The sequence below is a fragment of the Chaetura pelagica genome, unplaced genomic scaffold, assembly GCF_000747805.2.
Source record: "Chaetura pelagica isolate M959 unplaced genomic scaffold, ChaPel_1.0 scaffold69, whole genome shotgun sequence".
Classification (NCBI taxonomy): Eukaryota; Metazoa; Chordata; class Aves; order Apodiformes; family Apodidae; genus Chaetura; species Chaetura pelagica.
In genome coordinates this window covers 3,264,516-3,282,814 of record NW_009970724.1, presented here as the reverse complement: position 1 = coordinate 3,282,814, position 18,299 = coordinate 3,264,516, and the positions used below count along the sequence as shown (strand labels likewise).

At 38.4% G+C, this 18,299-nt stretch overlaps 1 protein-coding gene across 1 annotated transcript in view; it reads left to right on the top strand.

Annotated features, from left to right (window-relative positions):
• PIGK (phosphatidylinositol glycan anchor biosynthesis, class K) overlaps positions 1–13,347 on the top strand; it is a gene marked incomplete at its 5' end in the record, with an annotated part of 59,571 nt that extends 46,224 nt beyond the window's left edge. Inside the window, one exon of the mRNA XM_010006724.1 lies at positions 13,231–13,347. Within this exon, the coding sequence (XP_010005026.1) occupies positions 13,231–13,347 (117 nt within the window). The remainder of the gene's footprint in view (positions 1–13,230) is intronic.
• Between the last annotated feature and the right edge of the window lie 4,952 nt (positions 13,348–18,299).

Sequence of the window (18,299 nt, the reverse complement as noted above, 5' to 3'; positions counted from 1 at the left end):
GGCTGCCCCTCAAGTGGCCACCCTCCACTCTCCCCCATGTCAGAGTCCTGTGCTCATTAAGCTCAGCAGTGAGCTGAAAAGTGAAGCTTACAAAAAAGAAATAAAAGAAAAAGGCATTTTTCAGCCTGGCTGGATATGTGACTCCAGAATTTCTAAAGCCAACTAGAATAGGTAGTATCAGCCAAAATTGGTAAAGTATATGTATATTCCCTGAAAAAATTGTTTGTATTTCTCATGAGCAGGAAAGAGAGAGTGAAAATAATTGTTACTCTGGGAAGTTGGAATGGAAATAAATTTAAGGCTTCTGTGCATATCATGGGAGTGCTCAGTTTGCCCTTGAGAATACTGGTAGTATGAGAGGTTATATGTGACCGTAGCACCATCCATTTCATGGATTATGAGACATCAGTTTCATACCCTCATAGAATTTTCAGATGTACTACTAGAAATATATATTAAAAGATCCCTGGCTCTATAGAAGCTATAATTGTTAGAGGTGCCATGTTGGATTTGCAGCTTTTTTAAGAGGTTATTCCTATAATCGTTTCTTTTTAATAAGCACTATACAGGATGTAAAATGAAGGAAGAGGTTCAGGAAGTGACTGTAACTTGTCAGGCTTTATAGAGTGCTGTAGTTCTTTGGGGTTTACTCATCTGAACTTCAGATAACTGCATTTGAAGGGTCAGTCGTAGCTGTATGGCCACAAACTCTAAAAATTATTACATATCTTATATAAAAAATAACTAAATTACTTGTGCGCTTTTTTTTTTTCTGAGTCAGCCACATCCTGCATGCATAAACCTTTCAATATGCATTATTGAGCTTTCTATGTTTACAGTTTTGGCTTTGAACTTCTATTTTTGTCATGAACCCCTTCGGTTGTGCTTTACAACCTGCTAACAACTGTGATTTTAAAGCTGTGGTTCCTGTTTCTCTTGTGCTGTAGCTGTGCCCAGAGCTTTACAGAAAGAGACAGGTTCAGAAATGCTTACAGCTGAAGTAACCTTCACATAGCTTGGTGGCAAAAAGTGAAACCAGGTTAACAGTGAGAGACTGATATGTGGGCTAAGGCCTTAAAGGACTGTTATGTTAATCTCTTCTGATGTTCTCCATGGAGTACACAAATATACTTTATTTATATTCTCCCTTCTTTGTGGCTATGTTGAAATTAGAAAGGATGACTAGAAAAAGGGAGTGAGTAGAGACTGGTAAATGTTTAATCAAAATATTGTAATTATGGGGAGAATATAAACGAGGAGGACAATTACAGCATGTTAGTACATGTACATAATTACAGAAAGAGTGCACGATACTACAGCTGTTATTGAAGAAGAAATACATACGTGTCACAGAGGTCTCAATTGCTAATTATAGCACAGTGCTGCAGACAACATATCAATAGCTGTCTGGCTTTGTTTTGGGCAGCTGATACTGGAACTGCTGCTGTCGCTGCAAATGTAAGGAGATTATTTTAAAGTGAGTTCTGTGATTTGAGACTTTGCTCTCTTTTGTGGTCATAATAAGCTTGGGTAATGTCAGAGCTTTTTTGCTAAAATTCTCTCTCCAGCCATTTTCACTCTCAACACTGTAGTCCTCTGTTAAGCATACAATTCACTTTTTTTATCATTCTTTGCTTCCATGAGATTTTTTTTGTGATACACTTGTCTGCATTCATTTGCATTTGTCATTTAAAAGCCTACGTTCTTACCCTTTTTTTTCATTTTTATGCACTGGGTCCCATTTATTTGCTGTTCCTTCAAATATTGGGAAAGGGAATACTATTTAGGTCACTGTGGTGAGTTGTCTCCAGTGGGGATAACTGAATAGGTTTTCACTGCATAATGGTATGCAAATAATATACCTCTGCCTCTCATGGGAATAGACTAAATATATGCACAAGCTTTCTGTGACCTTAATAGTTTTGTAGGCATCATAACCCACCATGTGCTGCTGTAGCATAGTATCTGATGTAGAAATATTTCAACTGTGGCTGGGGGCGAAGAAATGTATGAAATAACTGCGGATTTAGAATATGATCCACACACCTTACTGTATGTGGAAGAGTATACCGGTGATATAGCTGATTTACTTTCGTAACAAAACCAGTAGGTTTTAATAGTCACTGTTAATAAAACAGAAGATACATAATACCTTATGCTTAGAGCATGATAATTCATTACACTGGTAGAGTGTCTTCACGTGTGATGCAAGATGAAACTGCACGTGATTCATCACAGTGTCTTCACGTGTGATGCAAGATGAAACTGAAAACCATCCAGTAACGTGATGAATAAGTTACTCCTTTAGGCTGTTTTCGTGTTTATGATACTTCACATGTGCAAGTGTCTTTGCTTCTTTTTAGTTTATTTTTATTGCAGGTTCTAGAGCAATTCAGGAAACAGATGCTGCATTTAAAAAAAAAAGATTTGCTTTAGTGAAGCTTTCTGTGCAAGAGAATGCATTCTCCTAGAACTTCATTTTACTTAAATTAACTTGTATTTCCACTGAGGATGGCTTGTATTAAGCACAAAGGGAGGCTTAGTGGTTTAGACTTCCATCAAATAAACTGCATAACTAAGAAGGGAAGATGCCAAGCCTCACACTCTTGTACTTGAAAGTATTGTGTTCTTTCTCATGGGAACTCGAGATTAGAGAAATTATAAAGGCTTTGCATAAAAATGGGGAGTTAGAATTAATTTTTGCTTAAGCAGGGAAGTGTCAAAAGCCTATTATGGTAATTTTTCAATTTTGTCTTAACTGTTCACACATTTTAAAATAGTTGTACCATCGAGTGGAGGCATAATTGATGTGTTGTGGTTTCTTTTTTTTTCCTTGGGCTATCATAAAATATAGTTTAGGTGCACTTAGGCTCAGAAGAAGTAGGTGTGCTAATTAGGTAGATGAAATTTTTCGTATCACAGAGAGAAAATTTGCCTAATGGATTTAAATAGTATTCTAAGAATGGTTCCCCTATTCTTAATTACATCCAAGTACCAAAAACCAATATTACATGAAGACAAACTACAAAAAACATAGTGAGAGAATATAATTCCTAGCAGTAGAATTTTGGGGTTGTAGAGATTATCATCTTCATTGTTATTATAGTAAACAGTAGCAGTAGAAGTCTACATGGAAAAATAAAAGTTACTTTATTAATTGTCTTTTAATGTAAATTAAAACCTGAAAGTGTCATATAAAGAAGAACTGCTACATTTATTTTGTTACTTTTTATTGAATTTAAAAATTAGAAATATTGCCTATGTCTTAATGGCCTATAAACTGCTAGGATAGTAGTTTAAAATTATGCTTTATCTAAAGTTTTGGGACCTCCCTGATTAGAGGAAAATGGATATGGCAGCACCTTTTAATGGTAAATTAAATAACTTCTTTCTTTTAGTAAATATAGGATTTAACAGAAGAATTACAGTCCCAGGGTTGCTTTCATTTTGGTGATGAATTTTGCTGTTCACAGGAGGAGTCTTTGGTGGAACAAGCCTTGCATTTGGAATGGGATTTACTGGCAAATGTGAAAGTAACAGGCAGTACTTCTAGGTGGGCATTCGTTAGTCAGGTGTTTTCTTCTTCATACGTTCTCCTTATGCTGCTGAATGGCTTCTGTCAAGACCACTTTCAGTTTCTTTGAACTTGGACCTTACAGTGGTTTGATTCTTCCTTAGCTCGCTCTTCCCAAAAGCTGTGAATGGAAATAACCCAATTAAAAGTACAACATGGTCCTGTAGTTTTTGTGAGATGTGGCTTGAGGAAGAGGGTCAGCATCCATTCTGGCTGGTAGGTTTGCTCTCCAGTGTACAAGTTTCTGGTGTTTTGTATTTGTGTCCTTAAAAATAATATTGCCAGGAATAAGAAAGCCAAGTGCATGCATGGATGTGCGTGTGGAGTGGAGGGAAAGAAGGGGATGCTGTTACATCCTTATTTTATTGCTTAATACTGATTGCACTGGGCATAGAAACAACGTTAGTGTTTGTGTGTATGGAAGCATGTCTGTAATTGGAGTGCAAGACTAAATTCTTGACTTGCTTTGTGTTGCTTGTCTCTAATTATATGCAGGATCGGGACCTTTCTATATAAAGCAGATCACTGAAGTATGTTATGGTAGGCTGTCCAAGATGCAAGATTTAATTCTGTTTGTTGGTGTCAGTTCAGTGTTCTGTAACATTTTCATTTCTCACATAACCTTGTGCAGTTTTTATTAAATCATTACTTTTTTATTGTTTACACATGAAAGCTTCTCTGACAGACAGTGTTTATTTAAATGGCATTTCAGTGAATAGTAAAATTAGCAGTCTCAGTTTTGCTATGCTCTTTCCTCTATCTACTGTATTTCTCTGAGATTATGCAGCATAAAAAGTTGCTGTTACAAATCAGCTCAAATCGATAGGGACAAAATATAAATGTTATCAATCTTAGTTTGACAGTATTTTGCAGTGCTGTGATGGCAGGTACCTTTCTCAACACTTATCTTCAGTTGAAGGCACTGTTAGCTCCAGATATATTCACACATCTACCCCACTTAACCGTGTAAACTTATTGAGGTGTTATTGGTGATTTTTTTGTGTTAAGTTAATTATATTTTGTTTACCCTTCAGCAGTGTGCTGTGAGGAGCATGGCAGTGTAACTCAAGCTCTTGACAGGACTGATGAATGGCCAGAGATAGAGATATTGGCAGGCTGCTCTCAACTGCTCTGTCTAGAATTGTTTTCCTAAATAATTCAGAGGGTTGAAATTTGATGAAATCATTTCCATTTGAAGAATGAATGGAAGGGGTAAATGAATGAAGGCTCTAGGCATGGAGTGGTTGTATTCACACTGTTGGGCAGACAAGACAGCGTCCCACCCAGTCTTTGCAGGAGGTTGTGATTCAGCATTGTGCAAGCGATGGGTTCCGTGGTGACTGGCTTGCTGACTTGGGGTGTTTGACCCTGCCACAGCCAGCTCTCTCCTCCCCTCAGCCCTCTGCTGGGGTGTGGCAGTTGTCTCCTGTGGCTCAGCAGTGCTCCTGGAGAAGCTTAGCTCCAGTGATGGAGCTCTGTGAACTAGTGAGTGATCCATAGATTTCCAGGAGGGAAATACCAATACCTGTCTGACAAACAGATGATCAGAGGTACTTACAGGGAACTGAGTGACAGTGTGACATCAGTAACTTGTGGTTAGTTTAGATGGTAGGAAGGAAAGGTGCAACTGGTTTACTACTAGGTAAGAGCATCTGTGTTTTTGTGTTTATAAAGGCTTCCCCTTCCAGAAGGATGTTGATACCCACCATATTACATCCAGCAGCTTGGGGGGGCTGTATACTCTGCTACCCTCATTCATTCTTCAAGAAGGGTGGTTTTTGTTGAGCCCCACATAGCATTTGGCTGATGAACTTAGTCTCATGCAAATGTCATGTGGGAATAGTGAACATTTATGATTCCATAAATCTGCCATTCTTTCTTAATCGCAGCTGCCTATAAAAACTGTTTGCAGGAATGGATCTGCTGTCTGTGACTCCTCATTCTTTGATGTACCAAGCATAACAGAAATGGCTTTCAGGTAGTAGGGTAGCTATGTGCAACCACTAAGTAAGTGTCTGCATGACTGCTGTGTCCATGTTTTATGATTTGTTTTTGAGGTTGTATAGCAGCTAGAGTAGCCAAAAGTATTAGGTTGATGTTTCAAAATAGGGGGTTTTTCCTTCACCTTTTTTTTTCTGCTCAGAGTTCATACAAAGTAAACTTGGGTGAGAATACTTGTCTGGCCTGTGAGTGCAAAATTACCAAATACAGCAGTCGCCTTTAAAAGCTGGGTGGTGGTGGGGAACAAACTGATCCATCACCAGCTGTAATACACTGATTTCTCACTGAGACATGAAAATGTTTTCTGATAAAAACACAGCCATATTTGATCTTGCTCATATAAATGTGCAGGCACCTTTTGCCTCAGCCCTGCCTCTCCCTCCATCTATTTTTTCATGCCTGCCTTTGTTTTGAGTTGCACAAGCTGGAGAGAGAAAATGTGGAGCTCTGCTGCACACACGTTCAGTGCAGCTCAAGGCAAAGGAGAACTTTTCAAATTATAGCTATAGAGATTTAAAAAATGAGCAGTAGAAAATAATAGAATAAGGACTATTCATTTGGATTCCAGTTTCTTAAAATGTAGCTGTTGAGATATCTGATTAGATTTTGCATTGGCATATTGAGTATGAGATCTAATGTTGTCTAACATCTGTTGTTAATAGAGCCTACCACCTGGAAATAAATGAATAGATACTCATGGGATATCCAGAAAAAAAATGTGTGGGGTTAGAAGCATCACTGCTACTTTGAAAGGAATAGCATAATAATTTATGAACATCATGGTTTCTTCACAAAACAGAAAGAACTTAGTTTGAATTTGGATGATCAAAATTATACTTCATAATGGAAGTTTTAAGGCATACAATTAATTTTACAAGATTAAGAAAAAAACCTGCCTCAGAGGATGTTGATTTAAAAGCATTTAAATGGGCTTGCCTTGTGGAGAGATGCTACAGGAAATCCAGGTTAGATTTCTGAGTAAGCAGGAGTGCTGTGCTCCTTAGAAAGGCTGAGCTGGGTGAGGCTGGTCCTTGGTGTAATTATTCCAGGGTGACACAGTAGGAGCCGTGCATGTACACGCCTTGTCTCTGAAGAGCTGGGAGGCTGGTTCTGCTCCTGCTCCCACAGGCATCGTGACATTGTTTGTATGAATTGGATCTGCACCTTAGAAGACTTGGAGATAATATTTTCCCAGGAGAATGTGGACAGTGCCTGCTGCTTGGAAAAACAGTGCTCTGAGAATAGCTTGTCCCTATTGACACATTTGTATTTTTGTGAATACAAAGTATCTTTGTCCCTCTGGTGGCCTCTCTGCGCCGTTTTCACTACTTTGTTCTTTGCAGCTGCTGTTTCTGTCTGCTTAACCCAAAGTCTGGGTTTAGCCCAAAGCAAATGGGTTGCTTTTATATCTGATCATTTTTTGAGGACCTCACTGAAGTTGGCCTCATTAGGGCATATTTCGGGTTTTTTTCTGAACCCCTCTAGTGTAACAACCTCAGTCTTTCTGTTTGTAGCATGGCACTGTGTGCTGAATGCCTTCTATTCTTATATTTGCTAATAAGTCTCTTCTTGTTTAAATGAATGATAATAATGCCCTTGCACCTCGGGCAGAGGAGAGACTTCTGTGGGTGCTGGTCTGTGGAAGACAGATATGGATGGTCAGTGCTGCCAGTGCAGAGCTGCCTGTGGTACCTTTGTATGTAGCAAATTATGTGCCATGGTTTGGAGGTCCCCTGGTACAGAATCACAGAATGCTATGGGTTGGAAGGGACCTTGAAAGATCACCTAGTGCAACCCCCCTTACCAGAGCAAGATCACCTAGAGCACATCACACAGGAACGTGTCCAGGTGGGTTTTGAATGTGTCCAGCAAAGGAGTCTCCAGAACCTCTCTGGGCAGCCTGTTCCAGTGCTCTGTCACTCTCACAGGAAAGAAGTTTTTTTCTGATGTTTACATGGAACCTCCTGTCTTCCAGTTTGCACCCATTGCCCCTTGACCTATCACTAGACATCACTGAATTCCTATTGTACAATCCCTATTGTGTTTGCCAAGCGGGCATCATGTATCTGAGCATGGGAATTAAAGTGCCTTGGGTCCCAGGTGCTGGGAAAGCTCCCTTTGATTAGGAGAAGTATGTTATAAATTGTGTCACAGATTGGAAGATTAATGAATAATTGTTAAACCACTAAAAGCACTTTAAAGTGCTATGTAATGCTGAGAGATAATGTTGAAAGTAGAGAATAATAAGTGAGCAGCCATTTTTAAAGTAGAAGTTCATTTCTAAAAAGCCCTTATAGATTACATATTTTAGAAGGAAATGAAAAACTAAAGCTATCATAGCAGTATTGTGGTTTATGTTATGGTGATTATACAGTTTTCAAAGTAAATGTTTAAAATGCAGTTGTTGCCATTGATATGTTAATTTAGTTTAACTGCTGTTCTCTCCTGTATCCATCGTGAGGTTTTTTTGTTGATGAGTGAACTTTCTTCATTATTTTATTAATACTGGAGATATCAGTAATCATGGCACTGTGGTTAATAAATACAAACTGGGAGATTAGACAAAAGTATTTTTAAATGTTTTGCAGATTAACAGGCACCATTTATGTTGGAGTTCTCTTATGACTTTAATCTTGCTGTGGGCACAAAGAGGATTAAACTATTACTATATGGCTGGAATTATTTGATTCCTCCTCCCTTCCCAGCCCCTATGCACGAAGACCCCAAATCAAAACTGTGACAAATTAGAAGTGCACACTTCCAGTGAAAGCTCTGAGGACATACTTAAAGCTGTGATTTGCTCGTGATACATATAGATTCATTCTGAAATGAAACCTTGTGTGCTTTGTCATAAGAATTGAGAGGATTACCCAGTTTGAAATTTTAAATTGCAAGTAACAGAATTGTTACGGAGTGCCTCTAGGAAAGATACTGTGTTGTTGGCACAGTGCACTGCATAGTAGAATTTTGCTTTTCCAAGGAGTTTTCTTGTCTTTCAGTTTGAGATTAGTGTGTTTTTTCTGAGACAAGAAGCAGGCGGGTTGTTTCAGTTTTAGATCTGAGGTTGGCCTTGGATTTAAAAGACCTATTTTGAAAAATTGATCTTTCTTTTTTCATATTTCAATTCTGGTTGGTAACATGGACCCAAACATAAAATTAGGTGTCTTGAGAAACATGAAAGAAAACCTTTCTTTACCATTGCAATGGAAGACATAGATATGTTCAATTAAGTGGAGAATGACCAAGAAAAAAACTTGGAAGTTTACACCCCAAAATATGTAAAATTCACCCTAATAATGTAATAATGAAGGCAAGCACTGTATAATCAAGCAGCAAGTGTGCTTCACTTCCCTGCCATGCCTGCTTACCCTCAAGACTAGCAGAGGTGGAGAACTCCACAGAGGAGCTGCAGCTGCTGCTGCCTGCCAGGAAGCCTCAGAATCCACAGTGATATTTTCTCTCACATGTGCTGCAATAAATAGGCCAAAACTGGGTCTAGGGCACTTTGCATTGAAACTCCAGAGAGAATCAAGCAGGGATTAATTTGAAATACAATAGCTGCCCCTTTAATGGACTTGTTGGAACAGAGCACTGCTAGTGTTTTATTTTTGTGCAATTGCATACAGATACTTTACAGTCGTGGTACAAACACACACCATCTGCCTCAGGTTGGGGAGAACATCCCCGACAGAAAGGATGATGTGCGCATTCATTTTTAAGGTTTTGCCCACTTTCTTAAAGCCCTATTTGGAATAAGATGGTAAAAGAGACAGATGAATTTGCTTAGCCCTCTTCCATCTGGGAATTGCTGCATTCCTGACTATTATACTGTGTGTGCTACTTTCTCTCCTGCTACCAGTCCAATGTGGATTCTGAGTTTAACCCAAACCATTCTGTACGAATGTTTTTCCTTATTGAGGACACTAATGCAAAGGGAGTTCTTCTGGAAGAGGACTGGAGGGTTGGTTTAAAATTATATTTAACACAGTGTTTTCCATGTGAAATGTTAATACATGGTGTTTAAAATCTTATTTCTGTTCTGTTGTGACATTTTAAAATTAAACCATTTTTAATTGAATTGCCACTTAAGCATTCATACTTTTTTTTTTTTTTTTTTTCATAAAACTTACTTTAATTGGAGTAAGAAGTATTGAAAGTTTTATAAAACACCTTCATTGAAAGTCTTGGATACTTTCCATTTGAGTCCCTACAGACCTATCCAGTTTGAAAAGACACTGTTTTATCCTCTCCGTAATTACGTACTTGGAGCAACTCTCTGTTAACTGTTTTTAAGTTCCACCAGATAATGAGTGTACCAGAACTAGACAGCATACAACAGAAAACTGTTCACAGGAGGAAGCTTGCTGTTGCTTAGCTACCTATCTTTCTAATTCGGAATCTCCAGCAACTGGGTAATGACTAGCCCTTAAGCTGCTAAACGTATTTGCTTGTGACACGTGGTACCGTTTTATATGTGCATTTCTGCTGCGTGTTGCTGCTGTTAGTGCAGGGATAGAGGGGCTGGTGTTGTGGTGCAGATCACCAAACCCAGATAGGTCAGTTTCCTAAGCAGCACTTGGGGTCCCAAGTCCTTCAGTGGGTACCACGGCAGGGACATTCCGAGCAGCTCGAGCCAAAAGAGCCACTGCCTCTGTTCCTCCAGATCAGTCCCAAATATGAGAAAGTTGTGCATAATTTGTAAGTATTGCAGCCAATCTGTAGTCTTTTAATAGTGCATATTCTCACATCGATTTGGGCATAATAAAGATACATAATTAATTGCAAATTAAAATACTGCGACACTTGACCTTTTTTTTGCCCATTTAGCTTTTTCTCACAAGTGAGAAAGTGCCTGACTTTCAAAGATTGCCTGACTTTCCCAGTAATTTATTGGCATAAGAATGAAGCAATGTTCATAGGATAAATAAGGATTATTTTTTTTAGGAATCTGTGAAAACCTTCATATTCGTTAATACTTTTTGATTATTCCTAAAGTTGATATAAAGGAACAGTTTATCTAGGGATTGCTTATGGTCACAACACTGTTAGAAGCATAGAAAGAAATTCTGTCTTCTAAACCTTTTTCCAATATGGAGATCTAAAAAGGAAACTTCTTCACTTGGTATAAAAGTGATTCTTTCGTACTTCAGTAGTTCTTCCCATTGGGAGAGATCTCTGTGGCTCTACCCTGCCTGTATAAAATAGTCAGAGCAATTTCTGCAATACAGTTGAGGCTCACATGTGTTTATAGGATGGCATCTATCCCACCTTGGCCTCCACTGCACAGGCTGTTGATGGAGCCAGTGCCCTTCTCACTAGAACCTCCTTTCAGGTAGCTGTGGAGAGCTTTATCACCTCAGCCTCCTCTTCTCCAAACCTCATAGGACTTGTTCTCTAAGCAGCGACTCCATCTTACACGTAGATGGGTGTGATTCACAGGTGAAAAATGCACCTTGTAAAGGAACTTCAGTTGCCGTTTGCTGCTTAGCTGATGTGCCCAGATGGTCAGAGATTTAGTTTTGAAGTTTTCTGTCATATTTGTTAGAAGGATAAACTTGTCAATTCAAAAACGTTTTTAATTCAGTGATGAATTTTCTTGGGAATGATGTATTTCAGCTCCTACAGGTATACTTTGTAGTTTTAAACATGAATTTGTGTAATCCCTTTTAGATGGTCATAAGGATTTGATGTCTATATGCCCCTAGTGGAAAATGCTGGCATATTTCAATATAATTTTGTGTTCAATTAACCTTGCTATTGACTTACAGATGCACAATAGAGCTGCATCTCTTTGTCCTCTTATTGTGGTTTAATGTTTATGTGTAGACTTCTGTTTCTGGGTCTGTAAATAATTCTTATTAAGATAATTTATTTTTACCATTACAAAGTATGTAGCTCTTGTATAGTTTCACATGTATTTTTTGTCATGCCTTCATGTTTGAATCCTTCTCATTTTAACATGGCATCCCATGGCTTTAAACTGACTGCATGTATGTCCTTGATTTCCCAGCACGGAGCCACTGCTGTGCTGGCGTCCGTTTGCAGAATTCCATGAAGGCTTCAGCACACGGCATGACAAAATGTGAAACCATTCTCATAGATCACCTTATAAATATTTATTCATATAAATTCTTTAAAGAAATTAAATTATGTGTTCTCTACAAAATAGGAGAGAGGCTTTTAGTATCACCGGCTGCAAATTGAAGTAATTTATCTGGAAGGGTCAGGTGCCACTTTGTGGTAAAGAATTTGTCTGAGATCCAAGCAAGGAAAGATTGATAGTACAAAGAGATTGATGAAACGGGCTCTGCAATATGCATATGAAGTTAGGGGTTAATTGGGAGGATTTAAACAAGAAAGTTCCTTCGTGTGGAGAAGTGTCTTGTGCTGTTACTTTCAGAAGTGAGGTGTGCTGGCAGCCTTTGATTTTCTGAGGGGCTTAGATGGAGATGTGTGGTTGCAAACATCAGTGAGGTGGCACGTTACCAATAGCACGTACACTGCAGATGATGAGCACTTCTTAGGAAATGGAGTGGTTTGCATTTATAGACACCATTTCTGCCTGTATCTTTGGTTTTGTTGCTGTTGATGTAAATTACAATGCAGGTTCTCTGATTCCTGCATCAGAGTAAAATCATTAATATTTCAGAGGGCCAAGTTCTTCAGGTGTCTCAGGCAAGATGGCTATTTATTACCCTTTTTAATCACAAGCATGGTACTAAAAGAAAAATCCTAACGTTAAAACAATGGATCTTAGAAAATGGGAGCTGAGTAATCAACAAACATTGTTTTCTTGTTGATAGGAAAGTTGTTTTGAAAGAACAGACGCTGGAAACTGTTCCTTATTGCATTAAAGTTCACCAGCCACCTGGTACATTTAGTGAGGAACACCAAATTTCCATCTGCAGATTCACACAGAAATTGAAACAGTACCATCTTTTGTCGTAGTTATTCATGTGGCAGAAAGAGAATTTTACTTAAATGCAACAAAACCGAAATTCTGTGCCCCTTGTGTCTCACTCTATACATGGGCAAAATAGTGCAAATCTGCCAGCAAGTTAGACTCAATGAGGCCCCTGGGAAATGTGATTAACATTTAAAAGAATCCTGTTTTGTTTTATGTTATTCCTCTAATTATGAATCTTAGCTCCTTACGTGGTTAGATACATGTTTATTCACATAATTCTGAGTACAAAAGGAACTGTAGAAAACATTCTTGGTAGCGGAAAAACAACACTGTCATTTTTCTTTCATATTTGCACTTGTAAGAACTGTTTTTCATAGTCACAGCATTTTTCTCTTGTAATAAAACAAGGCTAGAGATGAGAAATTCTGTCCAAACAAATGAGTTTGAACATGTCCCACAACACTGATAGGCACTGTCAGAGCAGTCTCTTGGGCACAGTTCTAGTGGCCTTTTTGTGGTATTTAACCTCCCAGCTTGAGTGGCAGGCTCACCTCTCATCAGCCTTTCGACCACATCAAAAAAAAAAGATGCTTCTACTTTATCAAGAAATAACGCTTATCGTTTTTTTTTTGCTACTGCAAGGGTTGTTGTTGTTTGTTTTGGGTTTTTTTGCACTTGATAAACACAGTGCCTGTTTAATGTGAAAAATAACTATGAATTCTTGGTTTTCTCTTTTATTTTTTTTCAGAAACCAAAGCAAAAGGACTGGCATCCTCCTGGAGGATTTATTTTAGGACTTTGGGCATTGATCATCATGGTTTTCTTCAAAACATATGGAATCAAGCACATGAAACATGTCTTCTGAATTCAAGCAAGCAAAATGATTGCACTGACTGCTACTTTGGATTCATTGGTGTCACCGAAGTGCTCACTGTCTGTTATGGCTGTAGTGACAAACAGTGCTGAGATCTCACTTCTGAAGGTTCTTTTTAAGTCATCTCTTCTGCCCCTTTTTCTGAAGAGTCTAAAAAAAGGCTTTAATGTTACTCTTTTTTTTTTTATTTGGTTTTTTTTGTTGTTGTTGTTGTTAACATTGTCTTGTTTTAAACAATCTTTAATGCTTTTCTGGGGAATTTTTCCTTCTTGTCTTTAAAAAAGAGGGGGGGACCTTAACACAGTAACAGAATTTCTAAGGTTGATTGTAAAGGGGCAAATTCTTGTCCCCATACTTCAAAGTAAATCTTAGTAGTCAACCTATCACTAAAGAACTAGAGGTGGTGCAGAACGTAATTTAAGATGTCATTTTATCAATACAAACTTAGGCTACTTTGCAGACTTTGGCATGACATACTGAAAGCTTTCTTCACAAAAATAAAAATCCTCTAGAATATATTGCATTATTTTTCTTACTCTTTTTTCTTCCATGTTAAATACAATCCTTAGATCAGTCCTTTCACCTTAGGCAGTTTTAAGTCTAGTATTATATGAGCTGGTGAAAGTGAAACAAAAATGCATGATGACCTCACTAAATCTACTTAAAAACATGTGAAACTGTGTCTTCACCACGTTGATTAGGAACTCTTCATAGGTGGTGTATTTTCACTCCCTATAATATGGAGTTGGATGCTTTCAGGGTTTTCAGTGCACTGGATTTTTGCACAGAAGAGAATTGACTCTGGATCAGGATGAAAACTTATAAATGGTACTGTTGTGTTCTAGTTTTTTATTGTTTCTGAGCCTTTGGAAAATGAGCTTTATCAACTAGGCTTTGTCAGTTCTAGTTTGGCATATTGGTTTGCTCTTCTTGGACACTGACTGATGAATGTGTGCTAAAGAGGTTCTGTCTGTGTAATATACTGCTATTAGTGAACAAAAGAGCAAATTTGTGCATGTATAGAAACAAGCTTGTGGGCATGGAGAAGCTTTTGCAGTGTGCTTCTGGAACCTGTTCTCTAGCTTAATCACAATAAAGCTTACACAGTGTATAGGTGGTGTAAATGCTAGATGTGTATCTTTAAGTTACTGGGAACCCTTTGTAATCGCACATAGTATCAGAGCCAATATATCTTTCTTAGAATGTTACAGAGCATTTCTGTATTGCTCAGAACATACAAATTTGAACACTTTAACATTTTTTTGTCCTTTTTTCTTCTTTTTCAGATTGGTTTTGGCAGCATAGTGTCATGTTAGGGGTAGCAAACTTGTCAGAGAGCTGTGTGTACACACGGACTGGGAGGGCTACAGAGAAGGCAGCCATGGAGGCTGCCTGCTGTTTCGAAGGGCTGATGCCAGAGGATAGTAAAACCAGCAGAGTAATACATCTCTTGAGTATTAAAAACTGGTATATTTTTTTCCCCATACGTCTTCTAGGTTTGGCAAGGATGAAGGTACAAAACGATCCATTATCAGGAGGTAGGCAGCTGCCAGGTACACCTCTACTTCACTCTGAAGTTACAGTACTGAGAACTTGTGCTATTTGGTGGACAGTAGCAACCTTTTTCGGTAGCATAAGCTAAGCACCAAGAATAGGAATTAATCTGATTTAAAACAAAAGTATTGCTACATCACTGTCTTTATAGTTCTGTAAACTGATATTCTGTGGTAAATAATACTAGAATTTTTTCCCAGTTTGCTAATGAGAAGTTTCTGTATAACTGATGCACAGGAATACCATGTCGACAGCACCGCAACTTCATGTAGAAGATGGAGGCTGTGTTTGCTGGAAGTGCCTCTCAGAGGGAGGAGCTGAATGGGTCTGAGCAGTGTTCCTAGTGCTGGTTCTCTGGATCTTTTCATAATAAGATGGGTTTTGGGGTGGTTTTTTGCATAGTACCTTTCCTAAATCATGACTTCATATCCAAAATCTGATACAAAGGTGACTTTTCTTAAAAGGAGAAAACCTTCCTCTCTCCTGCCCTCTCAGCTATTTCTATTGCAACAATCAGACAAGGTCTATTGTAGACAGACTGTATAGAAATGCAGTCTACACTACAGAAACGTGTAGATGTGGTATAGAAATGAATCCTACAGAATTTCTTGGAGGATTTGCTTAGGTTTCATTTTTTAATCCAGCCTTTAATGCTCTTTTTCAATTGTAATGAATATTTTTAATAAAATATTGATTTTATAGGCAAGTTTTGTCATACTTCCAAAAGTGGCTAAAGTGAAGCTGACAGAGCTTTGTGCCTTGCTTCAGTTGCAGTAACACTTACTCAGACTCCTCAGACCATATTCAGTTTTACTCTCCCTCTTTCAGCCACCTATTGCAGGAAGGAATTTCTATCGCCAGAACTCAGCTGAATTTTGCAAGTAGCAGAAGATACCAAAGATGCAGTCCTTTTAAAAAGCTTATCTGCGTGGGGAAAAGGAGGCAATTAGGCGGGTTATTAAAATGCAATTTATGAATGGAAGTACTTGGTAAGTGTGCCTGTGAAGGTGATAAAATTGAATTGAGAACAACAATTTGCCTAGAATGCAGCAAACTGTGGTTTGGCTGTTTCTAACATTTTTGCATGCACAAAGTGAGGAGGTGAAATAGATGGTCCTCCGAGTCACCATAAAGTTGCCTGTGCTACATATATGACAAGGGACTATACATTGATAACTTTTATTCCTTCAATAGTTCTAGTCTGAAAGCAAGTATAGAAATATTACAGAATTGTCCGTAAATGTAAATGTGGTTTTTTTGTTTATTTCTTTGTTTATTTATTTATTTGAAGTTAGTAGTCTTTTAATTTTTCCTGAGAGCCCTTCAGACTTGGTTTGGGATCTGGGCTCTAGGAACCAGCCAGGTTGTCCTCTCTCACAAGCAGCCATTTGTGTTTTTCATGCCAGGCAATGTGTGTGTGCAGTATATATGCTGCCTCTGTGTGCACAGATGATCTTTTTAACAGAATCTAAAAACCTAGCCAGATGGCATTTCTTGATGCTTCCTTGCATAGAAACTTCTAGAGCAGAATTAAATTCCAGCATTTTGTGAGTCTATGTATATAGGTCTGTGATCCAAGCATGCTCATGCTTCCAAAATTTTCTACGTTCATGTCTACACTCTGTTCTGTGTAACTGCATTGACAAGGCTTGCAGTGGATTTCACAGACACTGTTTAGAATACTCGTGGATGATAAAAATGTAAGTTGTTTCATTTCAGCTTTTCAGCTCTCTTTCCACATCACACATTGAAATGCATGACTGTGATGGAACTGAAGAAATGGTAAATTAACAGTAGGTTTATACTTGCATACACATTATCTCACGTCTGTGCACTTCTATTCATTTCTGAACTATCTATGAAATGCTCTGTACACTCAAGAACACTGTTTTGTATGACCATGCCCAAACGTTTACACCAATATATGACTCCAAGCTACACTTCTGTAACAGACTGAAAAGTGACATCCCCACAAAATCAGTGTAGGAAGAAGCCAGAGTAGTGATGAGACAATCAGGGGTTCATTGGTCTATGCCAGCTGTGCGTTATTGAGTATCACCATGAAATGCTGTCATCTTAGCATAAGCAAAGCTCATAGACTATTCAAAAGTATCTTTACAAATATCATTAGTGATAGGCTCTCTCTTCTACACAGTGGTCTGTTTTTTTTTGGTGTGTGTTGGTTGTTTTTTTCTTCCCTAAGAGCTGGTCTCTACAATTAATTACAATCTGGTTCTAATTCCATTGCTGAGTGCCTGCAAATTGAGCCCATTTCCATCTTGTTTCAGCTGTCGGGGATTTCCATTCTCTGGTACCACATCCATGAATCGTACTGGAAGTGAATGGATCTTGTGGTCTAATGTGCCTTTAGATGGGCATCACTGCATGCTGAAGCAGGACTGAGTTCCATGTAGCACTAAATCAGTGGTTTCTGAAGGAGCAAAGACCAGATTCAGCTGTGAATTTATCATGGGTGGAAAGGATTTACAAAGTGATGACAGAGAGATACTGCACTGTAATCCTCAACATGTAAGAACGATTGGAAGGACCAACTGTCCCACTGAGGCAGACGAGCAAAGTCTGGAGCCTTGGCAAACTTCATACCAACAGCATGTCATTCAAGGAGTTTTTTGAAGCTTGAGAGCTGCTTCTTCCTCATATTTGATGGATGCTTAAGAGGGAATAAAAAGTAGTTACTGGCCTGAAGACTTCAAAAAATTAAGCTCATTACCCCTTCAGTATAGATGGGAAAATGAGATGCTGCCAGTTGCTGGTAAGTAGTTAGTTTTGATCCAGTTCTTTTTTGTGTTGTGAATTGAAAAGCATATCAAAGTTCAGGATTACTTGGACTTGATAAAAACAGGTAAGTGGAAGGTAATTCACAAAGTGGGAATGGTGTATTCCACAGTGTCTGTAGCATTTGGAGAGATGACAACCTTTGTGTATGGCACAATCTGGGGACGAAGACTGAGGGCATTAGGAAACTCAGTGCCCCTGTGTACAAATCTTCCAGTTCTGTCTGCATCACAGAGCTGTGTGTGACCTGGTAGAATTTTATCATGCTTCCAGACTAATTCACCTTTGGACTGAGGACAAGCATAAAATATTTCACCCATGAGACTAATCTATCCATAAAGTTATGAACTGCAGAAGATAGCAGTGTATATAATTAATCTGTCTTCTCAACTGTCACTTCAACACTTCTGTGCAATAGTGAGCATAACAGTTTTTGCATTTTTTAGTGGTGAAAAGCAAGTTTTAAAAAAACCAACCCAAATAACAGGGAATGTGATTCTCATGGAAGATACTATCCTCTGCTGTGTGCACTCTACTGTTATTTCTGCTTTCCCTCTTTCTGTGAACTTCTAAAAATAATATGCTGTAGGGAA